Raw genomic sequence first — 15151 nt, 5'->3', positions numbered from 1 at the left:
GACATGGCCAAGGTCACACAAAAATTCCCATCAGAGCTGGACTGAGAATCCAGGTCTCCTGACTCCTAGGTCAGCATTTTCTTTTTAACTCCACCATGATTAAATCTCATTTTGGCTTTGCTGCTAAACAGAAACATTATAGGCAAGACAACGTTTAGTTGGTTTTTGAAAATTTAAAAGTGTGTAGTTGATCCTAGTCTTGTAACTGACTTGCACTTGTAACTGTCTAGACCTGAAGGGTCCAAAATGGTAGTCTGTAGGCACAGATGGCCATTTAAATGTAAATTAATTAAGATGAAATACATTACTCACATTTCCCATGGTCAGTAGTTAGTGGCTAGTGTATCGGACACGGCAAAAATAGAACATTTCCATCATCACTTCAAGTTCTAGTGGGCAGTGCTGGTCTAGATTAGATTAATTAGATTAATTGCTTCATTTTATTTTACACTTCATCTCATAAACTAATCACTTCCTGGCACAGGAGATGCCTGTTTCTGGCAATGTATCTATATCAAATGTCTGCTGTACTATTATATCCTTACTAGTCTCTGGTTTGTAATGAAACCAATTTTTTTTCCTCATAGTTAAACCTTTTTTTTTTTTTTTTTTTTAAAGAAATATCAGGAGACAGTTCGCCAAAGATACAATAAAATTGTATATACTGATCCTCATCTTTGGATGCAGGAAGAAAAAAATGGTGAGTGTTCCCCCACTTTCCCCCCCAACATTGTATTCTGAAAAATTTCAAACGTACAGAAAAATTGAAAAAATTATACAGTGGACACCTGTATATACATTTTCTAGATTCTGCACTTAAAATGTTGCCGTATTTGCTTTATCATATGTCTGCTTCTCCTCTATCCATCCATCAGTTCATCTTATTTTTGGATGCATTTCAGAGTAATTTGAGGACATCAGTACATCTTATCCGAAACATTTCAACGTATGTATTAGCAACTAGAGTTTACAATTTATTTATGGCTCTTTTTCCTTATGAGATAAAATTTACATACCATAAAATGCACAGATCTTAACTGTGTTATCTGATGGGTTTTGGCAGATGGACACACCTTTGTTACTCACACCCCTTTCCAAATAGAGGTTATCATCACTGCAGAGAGTTCCCCTGTGCTCCTTCCCAGGAGTTCCCCAGCACCGGGGCAACCACTGTGCCTTTTTTTTTTTTAAACTATAGATTAGTTTTGCCTGTTGTAGAATTTCATATAAATGGAATCATACATGTCTTTACTCTTTTGTCTCAGCCTTCTTTCATTTAGCATAATGTTTTATATTTTTATAAATTTATCTATTACTTGTTTCCTGTTGCCACAGTCACACACTTAACGTTTGTAACAAGTTAAAGCACAAATTCAGTGGTTTTAAACAAATGTATTCTCTTAAAGTTCCTGGAGGTCAGAAAGAAGTCTGAAGTGTCTTTAAGGGCTGAAGTCAAGGTGGTGGCAGGGCTGGTTCCTTCTTCCAGCTTCTAAGGCTGCCTGCGATCCTTGGCTTGTGGCTGTATTACTCTAGACTGCTTCTGTTGTCACACTGCCTTCTCTTCTGAGTCAGATCTTCCTCTGCCTGCCTGTTACAAGGACACGTTGATTACATTTAGGGCCCACCCCAGTGATCCAGGTTACTGTCCTCATCTCAAGATTCTTAAAGTCCCTCTTGCCATAGAGGGGACATTCACAGGTTCCAGAGATTGGAATGTGGACATCTTGGGGAGCCATCATCCAGCCTACCACACTCTGTATCAGTGTTCATTCCTTGTTATTGCTGAGTAGCATTCCATCACACGCATGTACCACATCTAGTTTATCCATTTGCCTGTGGATCTGTGTTTGCTTGTTTCTAGTTTGGGGCTGTTATAAATACATTTGCTATGAGTGTATTCATGTATAGTCCTTGTATGGACATAAGTTTTCTTTTCTCTTGGACAAACACCTGAGTAGACTTGCCAGGTTATGGGGTAGGTGCATGTCTAACTTTATAAAAAACTGCCAAACCTTTCCCCACAGTGGCTGTCCCATGTTACACTCCCTTCTACACCGAGTTCCTGTTGCTAGAGATCCTTGCCAGCATTTGAATTGTTAGTCTTTTTCATTGTAACCATTCTGGTGGGCCTGTAGCAATGTCTCTTTGTGGCTTTAATTTCATTTCCTTGGTGAATACTGGTGTTTAGACCATTTTCAAGTGATTATTAGACATTTGTACATCTTCCTTTGTGAAGTGTCCAAACCTTTTGCACATTTAAAAAAATTGTATTGCCTTTTTATTTTTGAGTTGTAGGAATTCTTTATGCATTCTGGGTATGTGTTCTTTGTCATATATATATTATTTGTTTGTTTTCAAAACAGCTTTACTGAGATTCACATACCATAAAATTCACCCTTTTAAAGAGTTCAGTAGTTTTTAGTGTTTACAGAATTGTGCAAACGTCATTGCCGCCTAACTCCAGAACATTCTCATCACCCTAAAAAGCCCTGCATCCATCAGCAGTCACTCCTTCTTCTCCCTCCCCTCATCCCAGCAGCCACTAATCTACTCAGGTGAATGTTTGCAGATATTTTCCCCCATATGTAGCTCACGTATTTATTTCCTCAAATGTGTTTTATTGTGAGCAAACATTTTAAATTTTGGTAAAGTCTAACCTATCCATTTTTTCTTGTATAGTTTTTGCTTTCTTTGATCTACTAAACCTCTGCCTACTCCCAAGTTGAGAAGAGAGGCTCTCGTTTTCTTCTGGAAGCTTTATGGTTTTAGCTTTTGTGTGTAGGCCTGTGATCCATCTTGAATAAAAGTTTGTTTGCCTGTGGTTTGAGGTAGAGGTTGAGGTTCATTTTTTCCCCCACTAATGGATATCCATTTGTTCTTGCACCACTTGTGGAAAAGACTTTCACTTTTCCACTTTTAAAAGTTCACACATATGCATTTTGGCTGCCGTTGCTAGGCCGCTGTCACGGGCTGGGCTGGGGAGTGGCCCTCAGGCTCTCTCTGACTCGTGCTTATTGGTTACTGCTTTGTTCTGCGGAAGGAGGAAAACAGGATGTGGTTAAACTTCACCTTTGAAGGGATTTCAGCGCTATGAGTACCAAGAGAGGCACAGGACACTGGGTATAGGAGGTTACAGCAGCAGCTTATGTAAATGTACTGTTTTTAGAGTATGAGTTTGGAGCATGGTCTTAAAAGTATTCTCTGTGTCAATTTTTTAAAATTAATTAATTAATTTATTGGCTGCGTTGGGTCTTCATTGGTGTGCACGGGCTCTCTCTGTGGCGAGTGGGGGCTACTCTTTGTTGCACCGTGCAGGCTTCTCAGTGTGGTGGCTTCTCTTGTTGTGGAGCACGGGCTTCTTCTAGGCGCACAGGCTTCAGTAGTTTGTGGCTCGAGGGCTCAATAGTTGTGGCTCACGGGCTCTAGAGCGCAGGCTCAGTAGTTGTGGCGCACGGGCTTAGCTGCTCCACACCATGTGGGATCTTCCTGGACCAGGGATCGAACCCATGTCCCCTGCAGTGGCAGGTGGATTCTTAACCACTGCGCCACCAGTCCATCCATGTCAAATTTTGACAGAAAGATGAGCCATCAAAACACAATACAAATTTGTTCCTTTAGTTTTCAGTGATTTTTCAAGCTCTCTTCTTTGTTCCTGTCGTGCTCTCTTTCCCCCAGCCCTACTCCAGCTTCCATTTTCATCCTAACGTGACAGCTGAACCGTTTTTCGAGGCCCGGCTCCCATGATCCTACTTGGCAGTGCTTTTCCTGGCTTTCCTGGGCCGGAACTTTGTTCCCATCCTATGAACGCCCATGGCCTTCTGGCATGTCCTACCCTGTTAGAGCTGTTTGCAGAGGGTTTTTATCTCTCCCAAATAAGCCAGAGAGTTTTGTCATATTCGGTTGTGTCCCAACTGTACCTAGCAGGGGCCAGGCACAAGGAGGACTCTTCTGGTCACTGCTGAGTGAATCCGTGGGCATCTTTTCTTGTGGAAGCAGAGGAGAGGGAAGTGTTGAAGGACAACTGTTTCACTGATGGTTTGGCCATTGGCCACAGTTCAGTTGCATCATGCAGAAGACAGCCTTCCCAATGACTCAGTGTTCTCTTCTTCAAGGACAATTTAAATTATTAGTCACTATTGCTGACTCTGCTAGAGTCTAGGTATGCATTTAAAAGGAGCTCTGTAGAACACCAAGAACTGAAATGAATTTTTGGACACTTTAAATCCAGGATCATGGAATCCTCATAAGAACCCTCTATTTCTGATTGTTCTGATTGTATGTTCAGTTGCATCACAAAACCCAAACTGGAAGTGGTTTTTGAATTGTGTAGTGTCGAATCTATATCTCTTGTCCTCTTTTCTGAAATCAGTTGAAAATTGATTGTACTCTCAGTAATATTTTTACAAAAACTGACATACACTATTTCTGAGCGTAAAAAATCATAGGTGTAAAAATATGTGAGTTGGAGAAAGGTATTTGACTTATATATGCTCCTTACCTAAGAGAAGGACAATTTTCTTTCTACATTTAAAATGTAGAATGCATTTAAAATTATAAATAATCCAAAACTCAGAAGAGCTGTCAAGCCTACAAAGTATAGTTAATAAGTTAATGTTTTGGCTATCATCATGCAGATTTTTCCAGCGAAGCCCAGAGACGAATTAAATCAGCTAATTAAGTGTTCAGGTGTGAGTGGTTTTTTTTCCTTCTCCAGTAATCAAATCATTTAAAGGTTAAAAAACAAACCTAACTGCTTAAGACTCTTTGGATGGGCGGCTGGATCCTAATGGAACCCTGCTTTGCACAGACTCTTCAAGGAGCCTTCCTCAGAGCTGACGGAAGCTTTGAAACAAGTTCCTTCTTTCTTAAAACTGACCCCTCATTGGTTTGTTTCTTGGTAACTTTTAAATTCACCTTTTCATTTAAAATGAGCAATTTTTTCCCTTTGCACTAATAACTCAACCCTTGTGTTTATTAAGAGATGTGCCCACGACTTCCTCACGGGTTACTGGCCACTAGGACAGCTCTGATATATGTTATACACCAGCATTTCTTCATATGCAGTCGTTTTATGCCTCTCTTTTTCTAGACCAAAAAATCCCAGCAGTGAGTGAAAGGCCTCTTTCTCCTCATCCAATCAGGATCACAAAGACAGCAGCTCACAAAGACCCACATGTGAACATCATGTTAGAAAGGCCCTGCAATGGCACGTAAGTGGTAATGAGACTGTCTGATTTCATCGTAGTTGGTTGCCTTTGACGTTGTTAGATTTCAAATTTCTTCAATTATCGCGAGACAGAGAGAGATTCTTCTTTTGACCAAGATCTTGCCAAACTCCAAGTTTGCCCAGTAAAATGGTGTGTTTATAAGGTGGGCATTGAGTATATTGCATCTTCAGGAGCCTTTCAGTAACATTTAGCTGGTTTTTACAATTGAAAGCATCACACTGGCACAGGTGATTGTGCGGGTAATTACTGGAAAATCTGCTTTAAGAATTCTTTTTTTGTTTTTTTCTTTAAATTTTTTGGCCGCTCCATGCAGCATGCGGGATCTCACCCCAATCAGGGATTGAACCCGTGCCCCCTGCAGTGGAAGCATGGAGTCTTAACCATTGGACCGCCAGGGAAGCCCCTACTTTAAGAATTCTTTTGTCCCCAGGGTAGGTGTTCCTCACGTGTGGAGGGATTGGTCTGGTGTAAAGGGGGAACAGTGAGTGGTGATAAGATGTTGGGTCTGGTTCAATGTGAGGAAGGGAAATGAAGGTACACTTTTGGTTGTCAAACCGTGAGGGTGAGTGTACAGTGTGCTGTCACTTGCAGATGATTTTGAATGCTCTCATCATTTTTATTTGCTCTCAGTTCCCTGGATGAAAGTGTGGGAACAGAGGAGAGAGGGGAGGAAAGAGAGGCTCCCCTTCCCTCCCTTTCAGAAGACGCTCAGCAGAAGGAGGGCCGCACTGCCCTCCGCGTCCCGCCGGCCATGCGGCACAGCATCGGTGACTACTGCCGCCGCTTCGAGCAGTACCTCCGGGTGATCGCACACGAGGCCGTGGACTCCTTCAACCCGTGGCTGATAGCTGAAAGGTCAGTGGACGGTTTGTGCTCTGTTGAGGAACCAGGTGCCATGTATCAACTTGGCTGGGGAGAGGACTGGCTGAGGTCTCAGGCTGTGCTTTCGGGCCCTGCTGTTCCTGGTTGCTTCGGGTCTAGGCAACAGGCTTTCTCTGCTAAATGCCTTCCTTCTGGGAGAGGAGACCAGAAAACGGCATGGGTGATGCCATCCAAGGAGTGTTCTGCAGCCTCCCCTCCTTAGGTGGAGGCGCAATATTCAAGTCGGGGCGGGTTTCCTGTCGCTGTTAGTGAGGGCTGCGTCATCAGAGAGCCTGGGTTATGACTGGACAGGAAACAGCGATGATCCTGGACTCTTCACGGTCAGGGCAAATTTACCCCAGGAGCAGCAGCCTGTGCTACACTTAACCTTCTCCTTCTAGCTGTCAGCTCCCCTGAGAAGGGGAGTTTAGTGGAGTCAGAAAACAAAGTCCCACCGCTGCTGAATATTTGAAGAATGGGTCGCCTTCTTTTATGTGAACAGTTAATTGAGAGATGTGTGTAAATTCATTCTTTTAAAATAGGGCTCCCCAAAAAATAAAAAATAAAATAGGGCCCAAATTTAAATCACTCATGAGTGTCTATTAAATTCGTGCAGATAATCTTTGTCATTGAGCCAGGCCGTATCCTGTGATTACATTTCTGTCTTGAACAAGTTTCAGGCGTATTCCAGGAGTTAATAGTTGCCACTTTTTAATTTGCTTATCCTTATGTATTTATTGCCGTCCCCCACGTACTAGCCAGCACCTCTCAACATAATTTTCCTCGTGATCAGATGTGTTGGTTTTTCTCTGTTTCTTGCCCCCGCTCCGATTGTTTCTCCTGAGACCCTCTTTCCTTCGACCCCGGTTTGGCCCAACTGCTTTCTAGATCCACAGTGTGGCTCTTTTCTGGGACTGGTCTTCATCCTGTGAGATTCTCCCTCTCCTGTTAGGCACATGTCTTCCTCTTTCTTGGTTTATTCTCTTCCTTACTTACTCTCTTACTTTACTCTCTTACTCCTGCTTGTGTATTAGAGAACATTTCTTAAGGCTTACATGTCTGAAAGTGTCTGTCTTCATACTTGATTGATGATTTGTCTGGGTTTTAAATTACTGGCTTATTTTTTTCCAAAGAACGTCCCTTCCTTTTTCTGTGGGGGTGAAGGGGGGATTGTCAGGTAGCTGCCCGGAGCAGGGGGAAGACCCATCAATCTAAGGGCTCATTCTGCAGATTCTCAGCATCCTCATCTCCCACCTGAAACTTGATTCCACTTTCCCGGCTCCGGGTTCTCTTACTTCCGGAGTCTTTCTGATGTTTTGTGAGATGGATCGACTTGCTTTTCCTTGGCATCTCCCTCTACGCACCCTAAGGTTCCGCTGCCTCTGTGTTTCCTCTGTGCTGCTTAGTCAGTTTTGATTCTCCCATGTGCTTTTCATCTTCCGAAAATCTTGGACATTTCTCATCTAGTTTTGTCTTTTTCTCCTTATAGATTTATGTATTCATTTATCTCCTTCTATTTTGGGTGGGATCAGAGAGAATCACTTATGTTCAGTCCCTCAGGTTTAACCTGAAGTCCTGGGACTTCATTTAACTTACGTCCCCTTCAGGGCACATGAGATCCTTTGTTCTGTGGAGATGCGCGTTTATCTTCCAGGGAGGAGAGTGGGCAAACCTGACTGGCGTCTGTGTGTCAACGCGCAGTTCTGTAGCAGGCGCACTGGTTTGCACAGAACCTGTCTGGATTGGTTAGGCTAACTGGCATCTTGGGAAATCCAAAATAAGCTGAGGAAGATAGACTGTTCCTTGTATGTTCTTACCACTTGATCAACGATATATTTTGTTCATAGTTGTTTTGTAGATGTAGGGAGAAGCTCTCTCAGCCTATAAGGACTAATGCGTTAAGATGTAGAGGTCAGAGCTATTAAAATATGCCTGAATTTCACGGGTGTTCTCCTCTCTTGTCCTTGACCCTCAAGTGACAGCACATCTGAATATTCTAGCTCTGTTTTTGATCTCTCTTGTTTTGTTTCTTCATTTGCGTGTTCCAAAGATGAGAAGTATATTGATCAAATCTTGAAAAAGTATCCAAAGACAGTTGACTTCATCTGGTAGCCACTTGGATGAGGGAGAAATAAGCTGAGTTTTTCTCTTCCTTTTAATGTCTCTACTCCTCCCTCCACCTAGAGAAAAGCACTGTTCCAGTGATCAAAGGGCGCAGATGATATCAACTGCATGTAAATAAAAGAGTGATTCTGGAAGGAAAGGCTCAAGGGGATAATGCTTTTAATGAAAGCAAACTCTTCAGGATTCCTGCTTTGAAAAACAAATCAGGAGACTTCTGGTTGAAAAGGACAGATTGAACATAAGATTTATCTCTACTCCCTATATCCCTTTCCCACTATATGTCACTGAAAGACTAAATAAAAGGCATGAAACCATAAATGACAGCAAATAACAAATAGCAAGAAAAATTTGGAAGCCATGAAGCAGTTAGACAAATGGCAAATGACTTAGCAGACCAGAAAGAGCCAAGTGCCTGATGAGGGTGGAGCCAAGAACCAAGTTGATCTGTGCAGAAGACTCAACTTGGTAAGACTCAGGAATGAGAGGCACTAGATGCACGGGTGCAGGGGAGTCAGGAGATAGGAGGGTTAGTTGAAATTCTCATTCTTGAATATAGCAGATAACTAAGAGATCCAGACACTTGCTGAAAATCATGAAAGCTGCATAGGATATTATAACAGAGAAAACATCTGAATAATAGGAGTTCCAGAACGTGAAAGCAAGGAAAAAGGAGCAATGGAAAATTATTGAGGAAATACTATAAGAAAAATCCCCAGAGGGCTGTTAGTCTCTAGATTGAAAGGGTTCACCAGCTCTCCACTGAGAGTGAGGAAGTGAATAAGTAGCAGAACAGAACCCATTGCGGCACGTTGTTGTGCAGAGGAAATGTGGGCACCCCAGTGTGAGGAGAAGATGACAGAAGGTTCCAGAGAGTTAAAGCTGGGCACATTCAAATCATCAGAAGTGCGAATGGCATACTGTTGTCAGTAGCAACCCTGCTAGAGGATATTAGAGCATACTTCCAAAGTTTACCCTGTAATTCTGTGCTCAGCTAAATTATCCATTAAATAAGAAGGTAGAATAAAGACAGTGTAAGGTATACAAAGTGTCCAAAATTGTAGTCCCTGTGCGCTGTTTCTCAGTAAGCTACCAGAGGGTGTGTGCCACCAGCACAAGGTGCACATTGAGAAAGAGAAAGACGAGACTTAGGAAACTTAAGACTCCAACATGGAACTTCCAGGAAAATGGCAAAAGCTGTTTCCAAGAGAACTTTTCAGTGGGCATAGAAAGCAGCTAGTCTAGACTGGGGTAGGAGGACAGAGGGCTCCAGGAGGAATCGTTTCCAGAGGGGGAAGCCGGGGTGAGGAAGGTTAAAAGAGAAGAAAACGGATACATTACCTGATGTGTTTGAGTGTATTGGGAGCACCTTTGTATTTCTCTCCGTTTGGGGCTGAGTTAGTGATAGGAATATAGAAAGCTACGCACGCATAAAAGCAGAGCAATCATTTCTGCTTCTAGTAATGACATGCTTGGAAATTCGCACTGCCTCTCCCGCTGAGGATAACTGTTAATAGAAAAGCTAGGTTGGAAATAAAACATACCGGCTTGGAGGCACCAGGAAGTTACCTAGGTGATGAAGAAGAACTGGGCCAGGACCCTGAGAAGACCGAGACCCGGGGAAGTTAGCCGTTGTCTGGCACTGGATTGTCAGTTCTGGGGGAAGATGAGTGGCACTTTCAATGGCCTTTTCAGATCGGAGGACAGAGGTGGAAATGAAGGGCTTGCCAAGGGTGAGGAGCTGGCTGGATGAACTTTGCTCCCTTCTGATTGGGACCCTGAAAGGTGGCGCTCTGGAAAAGGGTGACAGGGCTGCCAGCAGGCCCTCTCAGGGCTCCACTCAGCTCCACATTGTCTCACTTCCCAGGACTGCATTGAGGTGGTTCTAGATTGCTGCCCCTCAGGCACCGAGCAGAAGCAAACTTAACTTTTCTCTGAAGCTTTATAACATCATCTTAGGATTTCAGTTATTTCTGCAATTTTCTAATTCATTGTCTGGTATATGGTGAAAAATCCAGGCAACAGAGAGACATGACAATAACAAGACCAGACCCACAGCAGCTCCGCACGTTAGAGCCATCAGGTGCAGATGTCGGAATAACTGCCTACTATGTGCATAGAGATAAAGGACACAATTGAGAATTTTGGCAGAGTACTGGGAACTAAACTAAATCCACATGGATGTTCTGGAACTGAAAAATACAGTTTCTGAAATGAGCGACTCATTAGATGAGCTTAATGGCAAATTAGATGCATCAAAAGAAAAAATTGGAGCCCTTTGGCTCTCTGAGCAGCACCACGGCAGGCAGCAGGAACATGCGTCCCTCATGAGAAGGGAGCCAGCACAGCAGTGGCTGGCCCGTTTCCTAGGAGAGGTTGGTGCAGTGTGAAAGCACCAGCTATGTTCAACATAGGAAATATCGGGAAAACACTAGTCCTGAGAACTCAAGGAACCAAAATCGCATCCGATGGCCTCGAGTGTCATGTTTTTGAAGTGAGCCTTGCTGATCTGCAGAGTGATGAAGTTGCATGAGAAAATTCAAGCTCATTACCGGGGATGTTCAGGGCAAAAACTGCCTGACTGATTTCCGTAGCATGGGTCTTACCTGTGAGAAGATGTGCTCCGTGGTCAAGAAACAGCCCATGACTGAAGTGCACGCCGACGTCAAGACTACAGGTGGTTATTTGCTTCGTCTGTTCCGTGTGGATTTTACTAAAAAACGCAACAATCCGGTTCGAAAGACCTTCCGCACCCAGCACCAGCAGGTCCGCCAGATCCGCAGGAAGATGATGGAAGTCATGACCCGAGAGGTGCAGACACATGACTGGAAAGAGGTGGTCAGTGAGTTGATTCCAGACAGCACTGGAAAAGACATAGAAAAGGCCTGCCAGTCTCTCTGCTCCACGACCTCACTGTTAGAAAAGCAAAAATGCTGAAGAAGCCCAGGTTTGAGTGGGGAAAACTCATGGAGCTACGCGGGGAAGGTCGTAGTTCTGGAAAAGCACTGGGGAGGATACAGGTGCTGACGGTGAGCGCGCTGATGGATGTGAGCCACCAGTCCACGAATCTGCTTAAAATTCTGACTTCATGGTGCAAGTAAAAGATCTTGTTTATGGAAAAAGAAAAAAAATTAGAGACTTGGGACATAGGACAGAAGAAAATATCCAGAGTGATGCAGGGAGACACACAAAAAGATGAAAATAAAGAGAGAGGATGAGGGACGTAGAGAGTAAAGGGACAAGGACTAATAGACATGTGGCTGGAGTCACAGAAGGCAGACATCAACATAACTAAGTGATAAAAATTAGCGCTCACGTAACAAGATGCCTCGAGGGACACACTATCCCTCCTGGACGTTTGTGCACAAAATGTAGAACCTAAAGCTGACCGTGAGGAAACACCAGACAAACCCAAACTGAGGGACAATCTAAAAAAGAAAAAAGAAAAAAAAAACAGCCTTTACTCTTCAAAAAATGTTACGGTCATGAAAGACAAAGATGGAAGAACGATTCTAGATGAAAATAGACTAAAGGGATGTGGCCACTGAATGCAACCTGTGCCCCTGCATTGAATCCTGGACTAGAAAACGTTTTCTTTTAAAGGACATTTTTTAGACACTTGGCAAAAATTTGGAAAAGGTCTGTAGGTAAGATTAGATAATAGTATAGTATCAGTGTTAACGTTAAGATTTGTATAGTTGTATCAGAGTTATTTAAGAGAATGTCCTTGTTTTTAGGAAATGTACCCGGAAGTACCTGAGGAATAGCAAGTTTGCTGCTTACTCTCAAACAGTTTGGGGAGGGGGGAAGTGTGTGTGTGTGTGTGTGTGTGTGTGTGTGTGTGTGTGTGTGTGTTGAGAGAAACTTGGAATTTCCTGCCCCCTGTCCCACAAAGAAGGCACACACCCTTTCCTCTGTCGGGCAGCTGGGCGGCTGTAGGAGGTGGACCTGGACTGGGCTGCAGCTAGTTAATTTCCAGTCACCCCTGGATTCGACCGTCTCAAGGGTGAGGTGCGTCATGTGTGTCTTACTGGCCCCTCCCTCTAGCCCGACTTTGGGATCTCAGCACCACTATCTTACTATCTAGGAACGCAGGACCTCTCACCTTGTTTTTCTTCTTTAAAACTATCTTGGCTATTCTTGGTCTTTTGAGTTTCCATTTAAACCTTAGAAATGACTTGGTAAGTTCCCCAGCTGAGCAACAGAATGGCTCCCGTCCTGGGCTGCACGTGCCTTTAGCTGTGTTGTTTGTCTTCCAGCTTTTCGGAAGAGCTGGTAGATGAAGCTCTAGGGGCCGTGGCTGCTGAACTTCAGGATATGTGTGAAGATTATGCAGAAGCCGTGTTCACCTCAGAATTCTTGGAGGCGGCTACATAAAGGCTGTCCAAGGCGGGGCCCCTCGTGTCACCCTGGCGAAGGGACGGCACCACCCTTTGTTTTAGCCACAGGAAATCTTCATCCTCAGCTGTCCATCCAGGCCCAGAAGGTGCTGCCCACTGGAAGGAAGGAGGTGCCTGTGAGGCCATCCTCACTTTGCATCTTCTCGTTGTCAGAGCAATGGTTCTGGTAGTTTATGATGGAATGTGTTATAAACGTGAATCAATTATGACAGTATAATATTTTCTGAATGTATAATTTTCCCATTGAAATACCGTGTTCATTCCACCGGCTCAGTTTGGTGATCAGAATGTTTTGAAAGGTAATAGATAAGTCTGTTTCACACAGGGATTCAAGTTGCTGTGGACCTGTGGGTGGCCACGATGCTAGCACAAGTGCGGTTACTCTCTGGTCCCATCACCTGGCTTGTGTTTGCTTCTTTGACAGTTTCCTACCAGGACACCTGTCCTGCTGGGTTACAGACTTGTGTTGAGCACAGGACTTAGTTCTGTGCCTATATTCAAAGCTGCCAAAACTCTGCTCTGTTATTAAAATAGGAAGCTAGCAGTTATCTGCGTACAACAATAGACACACATTTCTCTAATTCTCAGTTGCTAGGTGCTTCTTCACATTTTTAGTTCCTCAAGTCTTTTGTTGCTGAGGGTTGACATATTCTGATATACAAAACTCTGAACTCAGAGGAAGTTTGAGGACATCAGGAGAGGGCGGCCTTCTCTGGGGCCTGGTCAGAGGTGCAGAGCTTACTCCCCTCTCTGCTGAGGTCACAAGTTTCTGTGTTTTCACACCAAAGGAGCCTGTGTGGGAAGAGAAAACAGATCTGGATGGTGGGAAGACCACGGGGTCTCCCCCAAGAAAGGAAGAAACTTAAGAACCACAATAGTTTGGTCCTTGAATATCTTACAGGTCATACTTTACCAAGAGAAAAGCCTCTGTGTTTTCAGAAACTCTGAATTTAGAAAAAGAAAAGGAATGTGTATAAAATAAGGCCACTGCCTGGAAAAAGTTCCCGTCACTTTTTTGCCTGAGGCTTGGTGAAAGAAATGTGGAGAACGAGTGACGTGAGATATACCCCACGGAATAATGTGAATCTTTTTATAGCACATACAGTGTTGTCATCTGGGATTTTTCTCTGACGTACAAGTATTTCAAATGATAATTTAAGCTGTTTGATCACAGTTATTTGTGCAAAATCGATTTTTGTTTAATGTTAATGTTTTCCTGCTTAATTTTATATAACCTCAGAATGTAAAAGGCTTCAAGGGAAATTAAAGGTCTTCAATCTGAGGAGTTACATTTGTACACTTGAATTGATAGGAGTGTCTGTCATTGATCATTTGTGTGGCAGTTTTTATTGTGCTGATTTTTTAAATAAACTCAATATTTTAAAGTATGTACATGTCAGTTTGGAATAATTTACAACTCCTTTTTTTCTCCAGGCAAAGTGAAATGTGATTTACAGAAGCCACCGAGAATAACTTTTATATTTAATATGAGCATAGTGGATTACTTGCCATCTCTCACTCCCCCCAAAAGAAAGAAATAATAAAAGCTAACATTTATTGAGCACCTACTGTGTACCAGGCATAGCTCTAGATGCTTCCCCTGTATTAATTTAGTTAATCCTCATATCTGTGTGAGGTGGATACCATTATTATTCCCATTTCATTGACGCATCAAATGAGGCACAGAATGGGGAGATCATTTAATCCAACAAGCCTATATTCAGCAGCGCCGTGGTCATGGATTCACTGAGATAATTGTCACAAGTTTTGAGAGTTCACTCAAGTGCATTCTCTTGCCTCTCCCTGTCCCCCGCTCAGCATGTCCTAGACGCTGTTGTCTGGAGTAGCACCTCCTGTCCGCTGAAGAGTCAAGTCCAGACTCCTTTGCTTTGTTTGCAGATCTTTCCAGTATCTCTCTGGCTGCCCCCACCAGCTGGGTCTCCCTGTCTCTTGACTCCTGTGGGTGAGGCTCACACCTACCTCCATGTCTGCTGCCTACTTTGTAGCCCTGGCCCACAGTGAGCCTCCTCGGCCAAAGCATTCTCCAGAGATGCAAAAATAAACGGCAAGAAATAAAAACTTTCATTTGAAAATGGAAGTCGAATCCTTAAAATAGAAATGTTCCTGTTTATAGCCTTGCAGTTGTCCCAGACCTCTCTAGCATTTTTGTTCTTCATCAGCAAAGGCTGATCCTGTGTAAGTTATTCTGTAATCCCCTCCAGTTTTCTCCTGACCTATTCATGCGTTATTTTCAGAAACAGAAATGCACGAGTGTAGTATTTCTGACGTGGGCTGTCCCAGTGGACAGACATTCCGAAATTCCTGATCTGTCCAGCTTCACAGCCCTGGCCATAGAGGGTCTTACCTGTTAATACACTTGTCTCTAGTCTACAGCTCCTTGAGGGCAAGGGCTCTGCCTAGTATGTAGTTAGTGCTCAGTAAATTCTTTTGAGTTAATGAAAGAAGGAAGGCACACTCTTTCCTGGGATCGGTTTTGGTTTTGGATGGGGCCTCTATCACATCTCTGTGGAGCCCGCAAAT

General features: G+C 43.4%; 1 protein-coding gene and 1 pseudogene across 4 annotated transcripts in view; both read left to right on the top strand.

Annotated features, from left to right (window-relative positions):
• Window positions 1-13976, top strand: part of KIAA0753 (KIAA0753 ortholog) — a 54426-nt gene extending 40450 nt beyond the window's left edge. For all 4 annotated transcript variants that reach the window (XM_057715793.1, XM_057715792.1, XM_057715795.1 and 1 more), the window contains 4 exons: window positions 619-700; window positions 5090-5210; window positions 5859-6083; window positions 12470-13976. In XM_057715793.1, the coding sequence (XP_057571776.1) occupies window positions 619-700; window positions 5090-5210; window positions 5859-6083; window positions 12470-12587 (546 nt within the window). In that variant the 3' untranslated portion in view covers window positions 12588-13976. The remainder of the gene's footprint in view (window positions 1-618; window positions 701-5089; window positions 5211-5858; window positions 6084-12469) is intronic.
• LOC130840360 (40S ribosomal protein S3a-like) lies at window positions 10528-12299 on the top strand (annotated as a pseudogene).
• Window positions 13977-15151: the final 1175 nt, after the last annotated feature.

Source organism: Hippopotamus amphibius, chromosome 17 (assembly GCF_030028045.1).
Source record: "Hippopotamus amphibius kiboko isolate mHipAmp2 chromosome 17, mHipAmp2.hap2, whole genome shotgun sequence".
NCBI lineage: Eukaryota > Metazoa > Chordata > Mammalia > Artiodactyla > Hippopotamidae > Hippopotamus > Hippopotamus amphibius.
This window is presented reverse-complemented; position numbering and strand designations above follow the sequence as displayed.